The sequence below is a fragment of the Lynx canadensis genome, chromosome D2 (assembly GCF_007474595.2).
Source record: "Lynx canadensis isolate LIC74 chromosome D2, mLynCan4.pri.v2, whole genome shotgun sequence".
In the NCBI taxonomy this organism is placed as follows: Eukaryota; Metazoa; Chordata; class Mammalia; order Carnivora; family Felidae; genus Lynx; species Lynx canadensis.
Genome location: NC_044313.2, coordinates 28,747,778 through 28,763,564, shown reverse-complemented (window position 1 = coordinate 28,763,564; position 15,787 = coordinate 28,747,778). Strand labels below are relative to the sequence as shown.

At 39.5% G+C, this 15,787-nt stretch overlaps 1 protein-coding gene across 3 annotated transcripts in view; it reads right to left on the bottom strand.

Annotated features, from left to right (window-relative positions):
• The window catches only part of ERLIN1 (ER lipid raft associated 1), a 37,064-nt gene extending 21,658 nt beyond the window's left edge, over nt 1-15,406 (bottom strand). The window contains exons 1-7 of one of the 3 annotated variants that reach the window (XR_003972863.1): nt 15,286-15,400; nt 14,879-15,002; nt 13,094-13,175; nt 8,589-8,635; nt 6,541-6,602; nt 3,789-3,914; nt 1,512-1,585 (exon numbers count right to left, since the gene is read on the bottom strand). Coding sequence is in view for 2 of the 3 variants with exons in the window: in XM_030334712.2 (XP_030190572.1) it covers nt 1,512-1,585; nt 3,789-3,914; nt 6,541-6,602; nt 8,589-8,635; nt 13,094-13,175; nt 14,879-14,991 (504 nt within the window). In the remaining variant the exon portion in view is untranslated. Of the gene's footprint in view, nt 1-1,511; nt 1,586-3,788; nt 3,915-6,540; nt 6,603-8,588; nt 8,636-13,093; nt 13,176-14,878; nt 15,003-15,266 lie in introns of all 3 variants that reach the window. The other 2 variants (XM_030334712.2, XM_030334713.1) reach the window with 2 other exon arrangements.
• Between the last annotated feature and the right edge of the window lie 381 nt (nt 15,407-15,787).

Here is a 15,787-nt window from a genome sequence, read left to right as displayed (position 1 = left end):
GAATGGACAACCAAGAGGATTTTATGAAGTTAGCTGTGGACTTTTCTTTTTTTTTTTTTTTAACATTTTATTTATTTTTGAGACAGAGAGAGACAGAGCATGAACGGGGGAGGGGCAGAGCGAGAGGGAGACACAGAATCGGAAACAGGCTCCAGGCTCTGAGCCATCAGCCCAGAGCCCAACGCGGGGCTCGACCTCGCGGACCGCGAGATCGAGATCGTGACCTGGCTGAAGTCGGACGCTTAACCGACTGCGCCACCCAGGCGCCCCAAGCTGTGGACTTTTCAAATGACCTCTTAACTTTGGGAACACCCCCTCAGGCACCAGTCGGAGATAATGGCACAGCGTGAATGGGAAAAGGGAAAACCCTCACCACCTTTCCAGTCTTGTTTCTGAGCTCACATATGATCACTCACAGTGAAGGTACATTCTCAATGGTGTGACACTTCAGACATGTGACACCAAAAAAAGTTTTCTCTTTAGCTGCAGTAACATTCGTCACCACAATAGCAGATCTCCTAGAAACTCTAAGAAAGGACACTAGAGAAGCCATATTACCACTTCTCAGGTAATCCAGATCTACAGCAACACCTTTTAACATTACTGACCATGACCACAGTAAGACATGTATTTTACAGTGACACCCAATATAAACACCTACACACTTAAATAAAAAAAATTTCACAGAATGACAAACTTAGTACATGTCATGTGCTCTGATTTCTTTTCCTCTTCAATTTCATTTTATTTACAATGCTGGTCATGATCCACTAAAATTGATTTTAGAATCTACTTATGGATTTCAACCCAATCTGAAAATATACTGACCCACAAAAGCAGGCATATAATCTCTCACCATTCTATCTCCTAATACCACAGCCGCCACCACCACGACCACCAAATTCACCTGCTATCTTACTTTCATTCAGGCCATGCTACCCACTTGAAATACCTTCCTTATTCCTCCCCCCCCCCCATATATCCTGATAATTCTTCCATTCCCATCTAAAATCCCAACTCAATCATAGTCGTTTCCAGGCAGACTCTCTTGAAATGTTCTATAACTCTAAACTCTTACAGCAATAATCATCCAATCAATATATCAATTAATCATACATGACATCTATTTTGATAGAATTATTATTCAAATTTTATATTTGAAATCCTTGTTCAAAACCTTACTGAGACTAAAGCCTTACTCTTACACTGATTTATCACCATTATTGTATCTTAATAATGCCTCACATACAAGCGGTGCACGGATTTCATTTCCTTGTAAGAGTCTCTCAGCTTATCTGTTCCTTCTAAGAGTTCAGAAGAAAATGACACCCAGGGTAAGCTACAAGACTATTTTACTTTGCAGAGACCTAAAGTCAAAGTGAGAAAGCTATTCTATAAAATACCTTAGCACTTCAATTCAATAACTGCTGAATAAACAATGTCCAATGAAAGAACAATTAAATTCAAAGCCCTCAAAATTCCTAGAGATTTTCCCTAAGAAAAGGGCTTACCTGTATGGTGAGGCCTGGAGCCATGATGTTCAAATCTTTCTGCAGAGCTTGCTTCAGATTTTCATCTATTTGATCTGTTTTTGAGGCCAAGAACAACAATTCTCATGATACTCAAAAAATATTTTTTTCATTGTATTAACACTGAAAAAAATCCAATCACTATTAGACCTAAAGTTTCCATGGTACTGTTCTTTTGTAAAGCTTAAACCACTGCACATATATATGAAAACAAAACTACCTACATATTATAAATGTATAAATTATTACATATATTTAAAACTTATATTTAATTTTCCTTTTGTATAGGAGAAGATGCGAAGAACTGTCAAACAAAGAAATTAAGGAAGAAAGATGATAAACAGGTTGTTTATCAGAAGAAAAATGATAAACAGGTTGTTTATCCAATAAATGGAGACTCTAAGTCTCTAATATCTTAATTAAGTGTTGTTACTTAATATGTGTCCTGATTATCATAAAAACCAAATTCCTATCCTCAATCCTTAACCCGAATCTCCAAATAACTAAATTTCATTTCCATGGACCTCTGCCCATTATTTTGGATTTAAAAAGGGTGCCTGGGTGGCTCAGCAGGTTAAGTCTCTGACTTCAGCTCAGGTCATGATCTTGCGGTTTGTGGGTTTGAACCCCGTGTCAGGCTTTGTGCTGGCAGCTCAGAGCCTAGAGCCTGCTTCAGATTCTGTGTCTCTTGCTCTCTCTCTGTCCCTCCCCTGCTCATGCTCTGTCTCGCCCCGTGTCTCAACAATAAATAAATAAATGTCTAAAAAAAATTTTTTTTAAATAAAAAGGGAGGGGGGAGAGTTCACGGGAAGGTCTTTTTTAAAAAATTTTTTTTTTTCAACGTTTATTTATTTTTTGGGACAGAGAGAGACAGAGCATGAACGGGGGAGGGGCAGAGAGAGAGGGAGACACAGAATCGGAAACATGCTCCAGGCTCTGAGCCATCAGCCCAGAGCCCGACGCGGGGCTCGAACTCACGGACCGCGAGATCGTGACCTGGCTGAAGTCGGACACTTAACCGACTGCGCCACCCAGGCGCCCCAAGAAGGTCTTTGAAGTACACAAGAATGGACAATAAAGCTATCACTTCACTTGGCTTTTTAACTTATAAATTTTCTACCTCAATAGTACTCTCACCATTATTAAAATGACCAGTGATGTGACAAATCAGGACAGTTGTCTCATACATCTAGTAGTTGTGAATCATCAATGAGGGATCAATTGGTAGATCTCTAAAATGATTAACCATCCCTATGCCTGCCTGTAAGAAATTCACTAAGAATTCCAGGAGGGAGAAGTGAGCAACCAACAGCAACAACCCAATCACGGGTCACAGCTTTCACTATCACAAATGAAAAGTAACTTGTGCAGAAAAGAGTTAACATAGCAGTCCTGAAGCTGTGATCCTTAGAAAGGCTTGTCTGTAAGTTGGCCTTTGGCTGTCACCTGGGAACTTGAATTTGGAAAGGATTTCCACTATTACAGGAACTGGTAAGAATGACTCACTGTGCCTAAATTGTTTATACAACCAATGTGGTTTACGCTGAACATGTGCCTTCCTTCTGGGAGTCTGGAATTTTGTTATGTACTAGGCAGAGGATGCCTATATGTTAGCTTCCAATAAAAATTCTGGGCAGTAAGTATCTAATGAGCTTCCCTAGAAGACAACATTTCATATGTGTTGTCACCGTTTAATACCAAAGTGTATCCTTGCATGACTCCACTGGGAGAAGATTCTTGGAAGCTTGTGCCTGGCTTCCTCTGGATTTTACTTTGTATATTTTTTGCTATAATACATCTTAGGTGAGAGTAGAACATATATTGAGTCCGGTCAGTCTTCCTAGCAAATCATCAAACATGGGGGTGGGTCTTGGGAAACACCAAGAAACAGACTTCTACTAAATTTCCCCAAATTATCTATTAAAATAACAACAAAGCTAATTTTCACTAAATTATCATAGTAAAAAAACAGAATATAGTCTATAAATAATGATCCTTTTCTAATCTCTATCAAGTTATACATAGTGCATTTCAGAAAATGGTTCTCATTCTTAAAATACCTTTTGAGTAACTATTTGCTTAATTTAATGATAAGAAATTTTAAACTTCAGATAAAGAATATTTTGAAGACAAATGCTCTATTATAAATTCAGAAGAAATGCTGAAATAACATGTTTACTAATATTGTTATAGCGTCCACAGAGTTGACTAAGATTTCCAACTAATCGTCCACATATTTAAAACAAATAAGACACTCACCAAATAATTCAATGTAAACTTCTTGAAGTGTATGGGCACTGCAAAACTGGTTCAGTTCATGGTGGATTTTATTGAAGATTAAGGTCTTGTCATAATCTGCAGTGTAGTTCCTCACGATATCAAACACTGAAGGAGAGGTACAATCCATTTTTACCCATGTACCTTCTAATTCAGCCAAGGTAAAAGTTATAATATACATGAGAAAAAGTGACAACAGAATAGTGAAAACATGAAATACAATTCACAAACATTGAGCATTTCTTGTGCTGAATTTTCCAGATATTACTACATTTGCAATTCTAATGGGCAAATTTTGAATTCCATACTAAGAAGAGTCTACATTATCTTGGAGGTAATAAGGAACTGTCAAAATTTTCAAACAAGGGCATGACACAATCACATTTGTACTGTGGCAGCAGTGTGAAGATGAACTGTGGGGCAGGGCAAGTATAAGGCAACTACTGCAAAGCAAAAGTTTAGCTAAGAGGTAAAGAGGGCCTGAATCAATTGAAGAACAGTGGAAATAAAAGAAGGAAGCAGCTGCAAACGACCATTTTGGAAAGGTGATTTTTTGTTTTTCCTCAGATTTTTATTTAAATTCTAGTTAGATAACATATAGTGTAAGGTAAGTTCCAGGAGTAGAATTTAGTGATTCATCACTTACATATAACACACAGTGCTCAAGTGCCTTCCTTGGTACCCATTCCCCATGTAGCCCATCTCCTCCCCAACGAAAAGGTAGTTTTTAAAGGCTGTAAAAAGATACCAGGCTCAAAGGAGAAGAAGCAAACGTTCACTGGGCCAGGCTTTATATCAGGGAATTTATGTACATTACCACTTAATTTCCACAAAAAACCCCTCCAAATTTTGCATAATAGGAAACAGAATTTCAAAAATGTGCCTAAGGGCACATACTAGATCACACCAGATCCATGCTCTACCTATTAAAACATTGCTTTCTTCCTTTAGACCCAAAGACTAGTTCTACTGGCTTTCCCACGGAGGATATCAGGTATAACTGGATTCCAGATCACAACTGATAGGCCATCAATAAATACTTGCTGACTAACTCATTTGCTTGGTCATTACCAAATGAACTGTTGATCCAACAGTTTCCTTATCTCTGGTTAGAGAACCAGCAATAAATTCCCTTCGTCTATTTTTCCAATCATAATCCATTCCACTGATTTGTAACCAGGGAAAGTAGATGGAAAAAAAAGACAAGGAAAATGATAACTGAAAAATATAATCCAAATCCACTTGACAGTAATACAGCTTGCTCTCTACTCTGAAATTCTTTTGCTATTTGTGCCTGTACCAGTGCCATGAAATTTACCATGACCTTATATTCCAACATACATCAATACATACATATATCTATGTATATATGTGTGCTGGTATCATGTCTTCTGAAGTACAATAAAAAAACCCTTAGGGAAAAGGCTCTAACTTCACCTTTTTAAGCTGTTTTTCTCAAACACAGTATCCTGTACGTATCAACATACATGCAAATTTTAATAAAAAGGATCAAGATAAAATGGCAGATCTTTCAAATGAAAGCAGAGTCTCAAACAGACCCACATACACCTGTGTTCATAGAAGTATTATCCACAATAGCTACAATGTGGAAGCACTCCAAGTTTCCATCAATGGATAAGTGGACAAACAAAATGTGGTATATACACAAAGTATTATTCAGCCTTAGAAAAAAAGGGAATTGTGACACATGTTACAACATTGACGAACCTTGAGGACATTATGCTAAGTGAATAAGCCAGTCACAAAAAGACAAATACTATGGTTCCACTTATTATAAGGTACTTAAGAGTAGGCAAAATCATAGAGACAGAAAACAACAGAACAGTAGGTGTCAGGGGCTGGGGAGAGAGGGAAATGGGAGTTAATGTTTAATGGGTAGTTTCATTTTTGCAAGATGAAAAGAGGTAGATGGCGTTAATGGTTGCACAACAATGTGAATTTTTTTTTTTAAGATTTTATTTTTAAGTAATCTCTACACCCACTGTGGGGCTTGAACTTATAACCCTTAGATCAAGAGTCACATGCTCTATGAACTGAGCCTGCCAGGCGCCCCTGTGAATGTATTTAATACCACTGAACTGTACACTGAAAAATACTTGAGACTGTAAATTTTAAGTTATATGTATCTTACCACAATAAAAAAAAAAAAAAAATTGGGGGGAAAAAAATCAACCATAAAAAAAAAAAAAAGCAAATCTTTCTCCATAACTTCTAAGTTTTTGATTTGAATAGTAACCACTCCATCTCTGTGGCTTTTCATCTTTTACCAAGGAAGTGTTTTCCCCATACTGAGAACTTTCAGATCACTTTACAAGTTATAGCAAATCTCAACTAGAAGTTTTCTATGGTTATAAATCAATGTGTTCTGATCTGTTACAGATTTTTAGCATGCAAGAAAATTCTCTCATCCTGACTGGATAAAATGCTACTTTCTAGAAACTCTAGAAATAATCAATGACCATCTTGCTCTTCGAAAACTCAGATGAGAGAAGAGTAACACATAAAGTTACAGAAAGTCAACTCTGTTTAGGACTTGTGACCTGTTTCTGCCACCATTTCCCAGAAATGGAAAAGATTCTCATTTTTTTATATATATCAGAAATGAATGAGGTCATAAAACTTTAAAACTACCTTTTTATTCCTTAAGGAATCTCTTCAGATATAAATACTGTAATTGTAACTATAAAAACAACAGAATATATGGGTACCATACCTGCACAGGGGGCCAACATATTAACCACTTCTATTCGGTCAATATAGATCATGACCCCACCACTAAAAACAAAGAAATGGAAAAAGTGTGAGCTAAATAAAATTTATCATAATCCCAGATTCCCAAATTGTCAAACATATCCCACATGGTAGAAATTTAGGAAAATCTAAAGTCATACACTACTCATTAATTAAAATAACCACTACTCAATCACCACTCAAACATCCCTGTACACATTTAATCTGGCTCCTCTCATAACCAAGTCTCACCTCTGTAACTGAAGCAATCAAATCAGCTCACATGAAGACTAAATGTATAACGTAGGGCTACTTAGGCACTTTGCCCTTATTAACTGAAGCCAACAGCTAACGCAGTACACTTCTCAAACTTTTCCATCAAGGGACCAAGTAAAATGGTTCCCCAAGGTGTATTAAGGCCAGCCACGGGCTGACATTTTTTTTTTTTTTTTTGGTCTCCTGCCTTATCTTAATAATTCATGAGGAGTTTTAATCTTTTTAAACTGTATTTATTCTAATATGAAAAAAGACTTTCTCCTCAAACCCTCAAGTAAAGTTGACACTGCAGAAAGATAGGTCTTGTTAAGTAATGGCTTCCTGTACTTCCTGGCCTATTAGCACAGACCCTGAGGTACATGTGAATCTCAATTTAAGATTCATGAAGTTAGAGATTTTGAAACTAAACAACTAAGTCTTCCTAACAACTTACAAGGACATTTTCTTTCTGATATAAAAGGTAATACCTGCTCACAGAAAAAAATCTGAGAAAATAAGGGAAGCATGAAGATAAAATTTACCCCAAATCTCATCAGCTGCCAATTTTGAGTCCTCTCTAAAGGAAATCCATAAGAGAGAGTTACAGAGAGATCTAGGAAGAACCTGATATCAAATATATAAACTTAAAACAGAGGGAAATTCTCCCTTTTTTTACAAGCATTTCTGTCCATCCAGAGATGGCCAAGCCTCTTTTACAGGCTTGTAATACTGACAGTCATTTCAAATAGGGCATTTAAAAAAATACCTTGAATTTTACACTCTTTTTTTTTTTGTTACACAATTCAATGTTCTGATTATACTCTAGAAATAATTTAGGCTTTGCTTGCTGTTCTGTCCCTAAAACTCTTTAGGGCAGAGACTTTCAAAGTAAGGTCCCCAGACCAGCAGCAGCAGTATCACCTGGAAACTTCTGCTAGAAATGCAAATTCTTGGGCGCCTGGGTGGCGCAGTCGGTTAAGCGTCCGACTTCAGCCAGGTCACGATCTCGCGCTCCGCGAGTTCGAGCCCCGCGTCAGGCTCTGGGCTGATGGCTCAGAGCCTGGAGCCTGCTTCCGTTTCTGTGTTTCCCTCTCTCTCTGCCCCTCCCCCGTTCATGCTCTGTCTCTCTCTGTCCCAAAAATAAATAAACGTTGAAAAAAAAAAAATTTTAAGAAATGCAAATTCTTGAGCCTCATTCCAGACCTCATGAACCAGAAACTCTAATTAGATAGCATTTAGTAGTACAGATGACAAGAAAGTGAGATGATTTCATTCGAACTATTTGTTATTGAGTACGTACTCTGAGTCAAGTGCTGGTTAGGCACTTTATATACACTAATCCTAATCCTCACAATAACCCTGCAAGATAGGTCTTATTACCCAACTTTTACAAACAAGAAAACTAAGCCTAACTAAATCCATAAAAGCATGTATGGGAAGAAGGAGTATATGGGAACTCTCTGTCCTTTTGCTTAGCTATCAAACTATAAGTGCTCTAAAAAATAAAGTCTATTAAGAAAAAAGTCAACAAAGCACACAGGGCAGTGCTGATGTATGAAGTTAGGTCTGCCAGTTCCGAAACTACTTTTTCCAGTACCAAATGGCTTCTAAGATGGAAAGCTTGGAGACACAGCTTTACTCAAATAATGCTCAGAAAAGAAATCCTCCTGGGTTACTATCATGTCTATCTGAAAGATTAGTTTAAGTAATCACAGTTTGTGGACAGAAACTCCATCTGAATTAAAGAGAGGTTAGTAAGCAAGGGGAAAAGCTTACCTTGTTCCGCAAGGCACATTTTTAACTTCATCAGTTTGTAGTGTTGTCTGAGGAAAAAAAAAATATTTCATGAATACTCAGGACACATACTGTCAAAGAACTACTGGTCCCAGAAGAAAACCTACAGAGAACTGCTAAGAGGTAAGTACAGAAGAGCTCCATTACAATTTCAGTCCCCAAAGATTAGCTATCAGAGTAATTTCTTTTTGCATCCTAGTAGATATGAAAAATAAAACAAAATATTTTATAGCTAATGTCCCAATCAAGATGCATATGGACAACCCAGAGTGGGAAGGTTGATTGGGGGTGGGAGCTGGGGCCAAAAAAAAAAAAAAAAAAGGCACCCTTAGAAAGTTTCAGTGTTTAGTCTCTCAGAGTCCCTTATTTGCCTGGAGCTGGCCTAGGATTGCAAACTACATGGCTTACCTACAAGGATACTACCATTAGGACTTCTGCTCTGAACTTTAATTCCACTGCATATTCTGGACACACTGAACCTTATTTAAGAATACAGCAACATATTACTTTATGGAATACAAACAAAAAAGGAAGCATGATCTTTGTTTCTAAAAGCTCACAATCCCACATAAGACATAAAATCCTCATAAAGCAATTGATGACATGTACACAATAACAGATTATAAACTGAATTGCTAGGTAAGTGATAAAGAGTAGAATAATAGTTTGGAAAGCTCTCCGAGGTGAAGTATTTATAAGCCACGTCTAGAGGAAGAGAAATAAGAACACATCTTAGGTTCAATAGCTCCTCGTGCCAGGAGCTTCTTCAGTCCTGAGCATATAGACTGTACATTATGAAGAACACACAGGAAGACCTTGTGACGGTCACTGGCTTTTTGCTTCCTCTGCGCTTAAGTAACAAGTATTGGCAAATGACACTTTCTCCTGGCCCTGCCCATAGGGACCAACATTGCTGTCTTTCCAGTCCAAACCATCCATCTTTCTCTTGCCTGAGTGCGAAGGGAGGCAGTCCATCTAGGAAATGGGACCATGAGGCTACACTTGAGGAACATCTGGACTGCTATTCTAGAGCTTTATTTCTGGTGTGTTTGTTTCACAGTTGTTTGAAATGTTTAATAAAGCTTCAAAAACTTAAAAAAGGAGCTATCCTATCAAATACACACAACTGAGGACAAACCACATGTATAATGATAGGAAGCAAGCTGGCTTGCCTGGAGCAAAAGGGGCGATATAGAGGAGAGTGCAAATTCTGAGAAGAGAATGTGAAATTAGACAGTGGGCCCTAAATGTTCACTGGTGGGCTTGGGCTCTTCCTAGCTCATCTAACATATAGCCACCAAATGAACCTTTCAAAATATGTTTTTTCCTAATTTCTGTGCTTATATGTGATGCAGTCCTCATTATCCATCTTATCTGGAGGTAGAAAAACCAGCTGGGAAGCTAAAGTATTGATTTATTTAAGTTAATGTAGTAAAGGCCATGGAAATTGAAAGCTGTCAGTCCAGGAGACCTAACAGAGGAAGGATGTAATAACTGGTTGCATATAACATTCCAGGGGAGAAAAGAATAGAATACAACCCTAGGGTTGGGAGATTAGGGTGACGGTAAACATTAGTGACAGGTTCTAGGCACAGTGAGGGGAGGTGAAGAGAGGAGTTCAATTTATTTCCTTCAAAACATTAACCAAATTCAATTTCCATATTCCATGTCAACTCTTTTTTTTAATTTTTTTTTTCAACGTTTTTTATTTATTTTGGGACAGAGAGAGACAGAGCATGAACGGGGAGGGGCAGAGAGAAGGGGAGACACAGAATCGGAAACAGGCTCCAGGCTCCGAGCCATCAGCCCAGAGCCTGACGCGGGGCTCGAACTCACGGACCGCGAGATCGCGACCTGGCTGAAGTTGGACGCTCAACCAACTGCGCCACCCAGGCGCCCCTCCACGTCAACTCTTAATATACATCCCTATTTAAACCTAGAGGATAGGGGCACCTGGGTGGCTCAATCGGTTAAGTGTCCAACTTTGGCTCAGGTCATGATCTCACAGTTTATGAGTTCGAGCCCGGGGTCCGGCTCTGTGCTGACAGCTTGGAGCCTGGAGCCTGCTTCAGATTCTGTGTCTCCCTCTCTCTGCCCCTCCCAGACGTGTATGCATTCGCATTAAAAAAATTTAACAAAAAACAAACCTAGAGGATATTCTCTAACCTTAAAGAACTAGGAAAGAGTCCAAACATTAAATCCTCAATATCCTATCTTCATGTCCTTTTATAGTTCTTTTAAATTATCTCCAAAATTATCATCTTCCCAGTATGAATATTTATTTTAAGTCTTTTTAGGGGCGCCTGGGTGGCTCAGTCGGTTGGGCAACTGACTTCAGCTTAGGTCATGATCTCATGGTCTGTGGGTTCGGGCCCCATGTCGAGCTCTGTGCTGACAGCTCAGAGCCTGGAGCCTGCTTCAGACTCTTTGTCTCCCTCTCTCCCTTCTCCTCCCCTGCCTTATGTTCTATCAAAAATAAATAAACATAGAAAAAAAAATTTTAAGTCTTTAGTTATGTAATATACTTTAAAGGCTGAAAGTTTTTATATTTCCCTAAGCATAGCTTTTTTTCTTTTTATTTCATATACAGGATTTCACATTTCCCGAGATGCTACTTATACATTCCTTTCAACTGCCAAGTTCGTTAAGCCACTTGTTTATACAGGTTGTCTTCTCATGCGTTCCAAAAATTCCTAAAAATAAATGTCTTGTTCTTATAAGAACAGTTTCTTAAAAGTTTTATTAATGCAATCCTTTCCTAGAATGTTATTGTGTCCCTTATGAAGAAAGAGCACTACTATTTAGCCACAATGGATCCAGCCTTTAATATTTTGTAGATGTATATTAGTTTACACTAAAATCTTTTTACAAATTTCACGTCTTAATAGTTTGACAATTTATTATTATATATGTATATATACATATACACTGCATATCTGCTATATACAGTCAACCTTTAAATTTGTTTTAATGTTTACTGTCTGTATCTTTTAAATATCTCCGCATCAGTATGACTCAAAATACTAAGCTCCAAGAAAGCAGAAACAGATTTGACTGACTTTGAACAAGATTTTTAAAAAGCTCCTTATCTCTAAGGGTCTGATAATGCCATTGATAACATCATTACTGACTGGGCTGTTGTTGAGGTCATGTAATTAAAACCCCTTCTCTCATGGAGGAATAACAATGGTTAAGTCATTTTTGCAAAGTCATGTAACCAATTAGTGCCAGAGCCAGAGCCATTACCTAAGTCTCCAGGTTTCTGGCCCCATGTTCACTACACCATACTGCTTCCTAAGAAATCAGCTCAATTTAAAAACTTTCATAAGCAGAAAGGTCAGAAATACAAATGTGTTACAACCTCTGCCTTCAGGAAGTTTGGCGACTCTCTGGAAAGAAAATACACAAAGCAACTTTGAAAGTACAAACAACATTACTAAAGGAAACATGACTAAGAGCCAAAATTTACCATACAGACTTTAGGAGCTATAGATTAGAAGAAGGATTTGCAGTGAGACTTTAAAAGGCTAGCAAGATTGAGATAGGAGAGCAGTAATGAAGGAGAGTTGGTGAGAGAAGAGGCGACAACATGAACCAAGGTAAGAATGAAAAAATAAACAAGGGAAAACAATATGGAAATAAGTCTGACTAGGAGAAGAACACTACATTTCACTTCAATGGACACAATTCTTGCCCAAAGCCATCTAAAAGGGAACTGGAAGGAAATCTGGAGTTTTTAAGTATTCGTAATGAAACTCTCACTAGAAGGAAGCCTAGACTTAAATTACAAGATTAAAAACATTGAGTTTTCCTGAGTTCTGGAAAAATTAACAGCAGATGCTACACAAACTTCTGAATCCAAAGATGTATGATCACACTGAGCTTGCAAAAGTAGGCACAATCTAATCCTGTTTTTTCATCTTGTTATAACAAAAGATATTTACTAAGTGTCTCCCATAGCCAAGATACTGTTTTCAACGGACAGATGCTTATTTCAAATATTCTGGGATGCTGTCAAAATAAAACACTCAAAAAGGTTCCATATAAAATTGTGCTTAACGTCCCAGGCAGAAAAGTTGTGTGTAAAAATTCAGATCCTCCTGGTTAACAGTGGCCCAGGAACTGGTCTCTATGGAAACCAAACACCTTTCTAAACCAAGTAATCACTGGTTTGTACTTCTGTGTTTCAAAGTCCTATTTTACTTTGACATGAGAAACAAAAAACATGCTGCATACCACTATATAGATGGGGGAGGTGGGTCCTTCCAAGTTGCCTGGCTCATACTTCTAACACACTTCGAGAGAGTGAGGTGGTTCAAAACCAGAACTTGTGCTGTGACAGTTGTACTCTGAACTTTGTAACTCCTGCTTTTAAATAAATACCATTTGCTTAAGCAATAAGGAAATCCACCTCCACCCATGAATGTGGTAACTATTCCTGTCACACTTGTCTACCCAGCGTGGGGGCTTCCCTAGGAATCACTCACCTGCACAGATCTGAACGTAGTAATGAAAGGCAACATGATATGATAGCCTGGTCCACTGGGGCTAGTTAGTAAAGCTCCTCCCCTGCAAAAAGATGTTTCAATTTGACAAGATTATAAAGACAGAAATCCTCTTTCCAAATCTAAAATGCTATAATAAATATTCACTCTTACTCATGCTATGGACCTACTAAAGCCTCACTAATATGAGTTGCTCATGAGGAACAATTACTGGTCTCTAAAATATCTGCCAAAGGTGAAAAAAGATCAAATTAAACTGCCAATGTTACACTTTGTTTCATAAGCTCAAACAAGGATACCTCTGGGTCTCTAGCACTGCTCTCGGTACAAAGGATCCTCCCTCATCTTTAAGCTTCTGAGAAATAATTGTGAAAAAAATTCTAATGGCTTTCAGTTGCTGTACTTTAACTGTACATAACATGAGCCCTATTAAAACATAATACATTTCATCACCAGGTTGAAAAAAGAACATAACACAAACTTTCAAATAAAGAGAAAATTTCTGAGGCTCAAGACTCTTTTTTTCTACCTACCTATATTAAAACACTGGAGGCATAAAGTCTGTGTTAAAAATAACAACAAAAACTTGGCATGGAAAAGATGAAGGGTGAAAGGATAAAACTATAAACAGATAGTATATAAGTGTGGGCTTGTTCACCAAATTCTGAAATGTGAGAAATATGAAAGTACATCTTGGAAATTCTAAAAAGGAGGCACTTGGCAGGCAGGTATAAAAAAGAAGTCCTGTTTACATAGTGAATAGTAAATTCATAGAACCTGGCTTCTTATCTTGAAAACATTAATAAGTCTGCAAATAATTCATAACAAATAAGAAAAAATGAACTGAAGTCTGTCTCTAATTCTTTGAGAGCCATACCTTGAAATGTTCCTTCCTTGGTTTTACCATTAGGAAGACAACGCTGAACCAGATGGAAATATGAATTAATCTGTCATTTGTTATGCTAGATCTCCATCTGCTAAGACCTATCACTAAAATTGTATTTGAAACTAGCACTTCACAGGAAAGACCGTTTCTAAGATTCGATGGATCTGAAAGTAAAGTTGAAGTTCCTTCAAATACATTATTGCAATTTCTCCAAATTGTCCTCGGTCTACATCAAAAGGAACTGGTCGTAACTACATTGAAGGAAAAGCTATTCCATCTCAATTAGACAGCAACACATCCCACGCTACTCCTTTCCTCAATTTGAAAAGAAAGGGTAAGGTGGGAGGAGGATGGCCCATCAATGCTATATTTATGTCTTTCAAGTTCCAGAGATATAACAACTGTCATGGTCATCATGGCCTCCTAAGCCAAAACCAGTCACTATGGGCTATCAGGGGGAAAAAATCGAAGAAACGACCACAAACAAGAGCAGAGTTTCTAAATGGCATCTGTGACTACAAACTAAAAGCCTGTACAGCTGTATGGAATATAACAATGACTTATCTACCTCTTCAGTCACAGTGGAGCGACTACTGCCTTTCTTCCTTCTTCGTTTTTCCCACAAATAATTGAGTTTGCGGTCTATTAGGAATAAATGTAGAAAATCTGAACCTCTGCACAAAATGCAGAGAGCACTAAAACTGTCCAATACTTAGAGGGTGCTTGACCCTCATCCTCCCCTAGGGCTGGGACGAAAATCACTTCCTAGGACTGGAGAGCTCCCCGATGCTGCAAGAGGGGACAACTTCGTAGACTCACGCTTAACGGGAGTCCCCTTTCAACCTACTCCGGAATCTGAACTGACTGCACACGCTGCTCACCTGTAGTACACAGCCAAGTGTCCTTCCTCGATCTTGTGGATGGAGGCGTAGAGAAGGACAACCACCAGACCCACCACTGCGGCCACCAGAACCCGGGCTTGAGTCATATTCATCCTTGTTCCTCCTAGATGGGGGAGGAAAGGATCCCCAGCCTCGTGAGTACCGACGCCACCCCCCCCCCCACAATTTCCACCCTGTCTCCGGAGACCCGGCCTCCTTCCGCAGGGCGAGCCAGAGAGTTCTGTGCCCCTTTTCTCGCATACTTCCCTCCTCACACAGCCTACTTCTCCCTCGCCAACCCCTCCGCCCGAAACGGGCCGCGGGCCGCCCCTACTCGGTGAGCGTCCTGACACCCCCAATCTCAACGGCCGCTGCACCCACCCCCAACCTTGGCGGAAGGCACTAACTGAGAAGGGGCCAGCCGCAGACTCCAGGGGGAGGCCGACCCTAAGGCCGCGCCTCACGGATCAGTGACGCATCGCCCCCGCCTGCACGTGCAGCCGCCTCCCGGGCCGCGCCAACCGCCGCCAACAGCCGGCCCCGCCCACTCGCCCGGCACTGCGGCTGCGCAGCCACGCACGCCGACGTAACTCTCCCCGCGCCACTAGGAGACGGGGAGCGGGCGGGACAAAATTCTCCCGGCCGCCCGCCTGCGGAGGTTCTTGCGCTCCTCTCTGTGCAATGCTGGTTTCCTGCTATGAAAGAGAAGGGAAGTCCGCAGTGTGGAGGAAGCAGAGATATAGAGGGAAGGACAGGGCGCCTGGGACGAGGGATTGGTCAGTTTGTTCTTGTGCAGAAATCCACTCCCGTGCTCTCTGTGGTAGCTGCTCCGTTTGTCCTTTTGTGGTTTATACCTTGTGACAACCACATGCTTCAGGCACGGGTCCTGCACGAATTCAGGAGCAATAG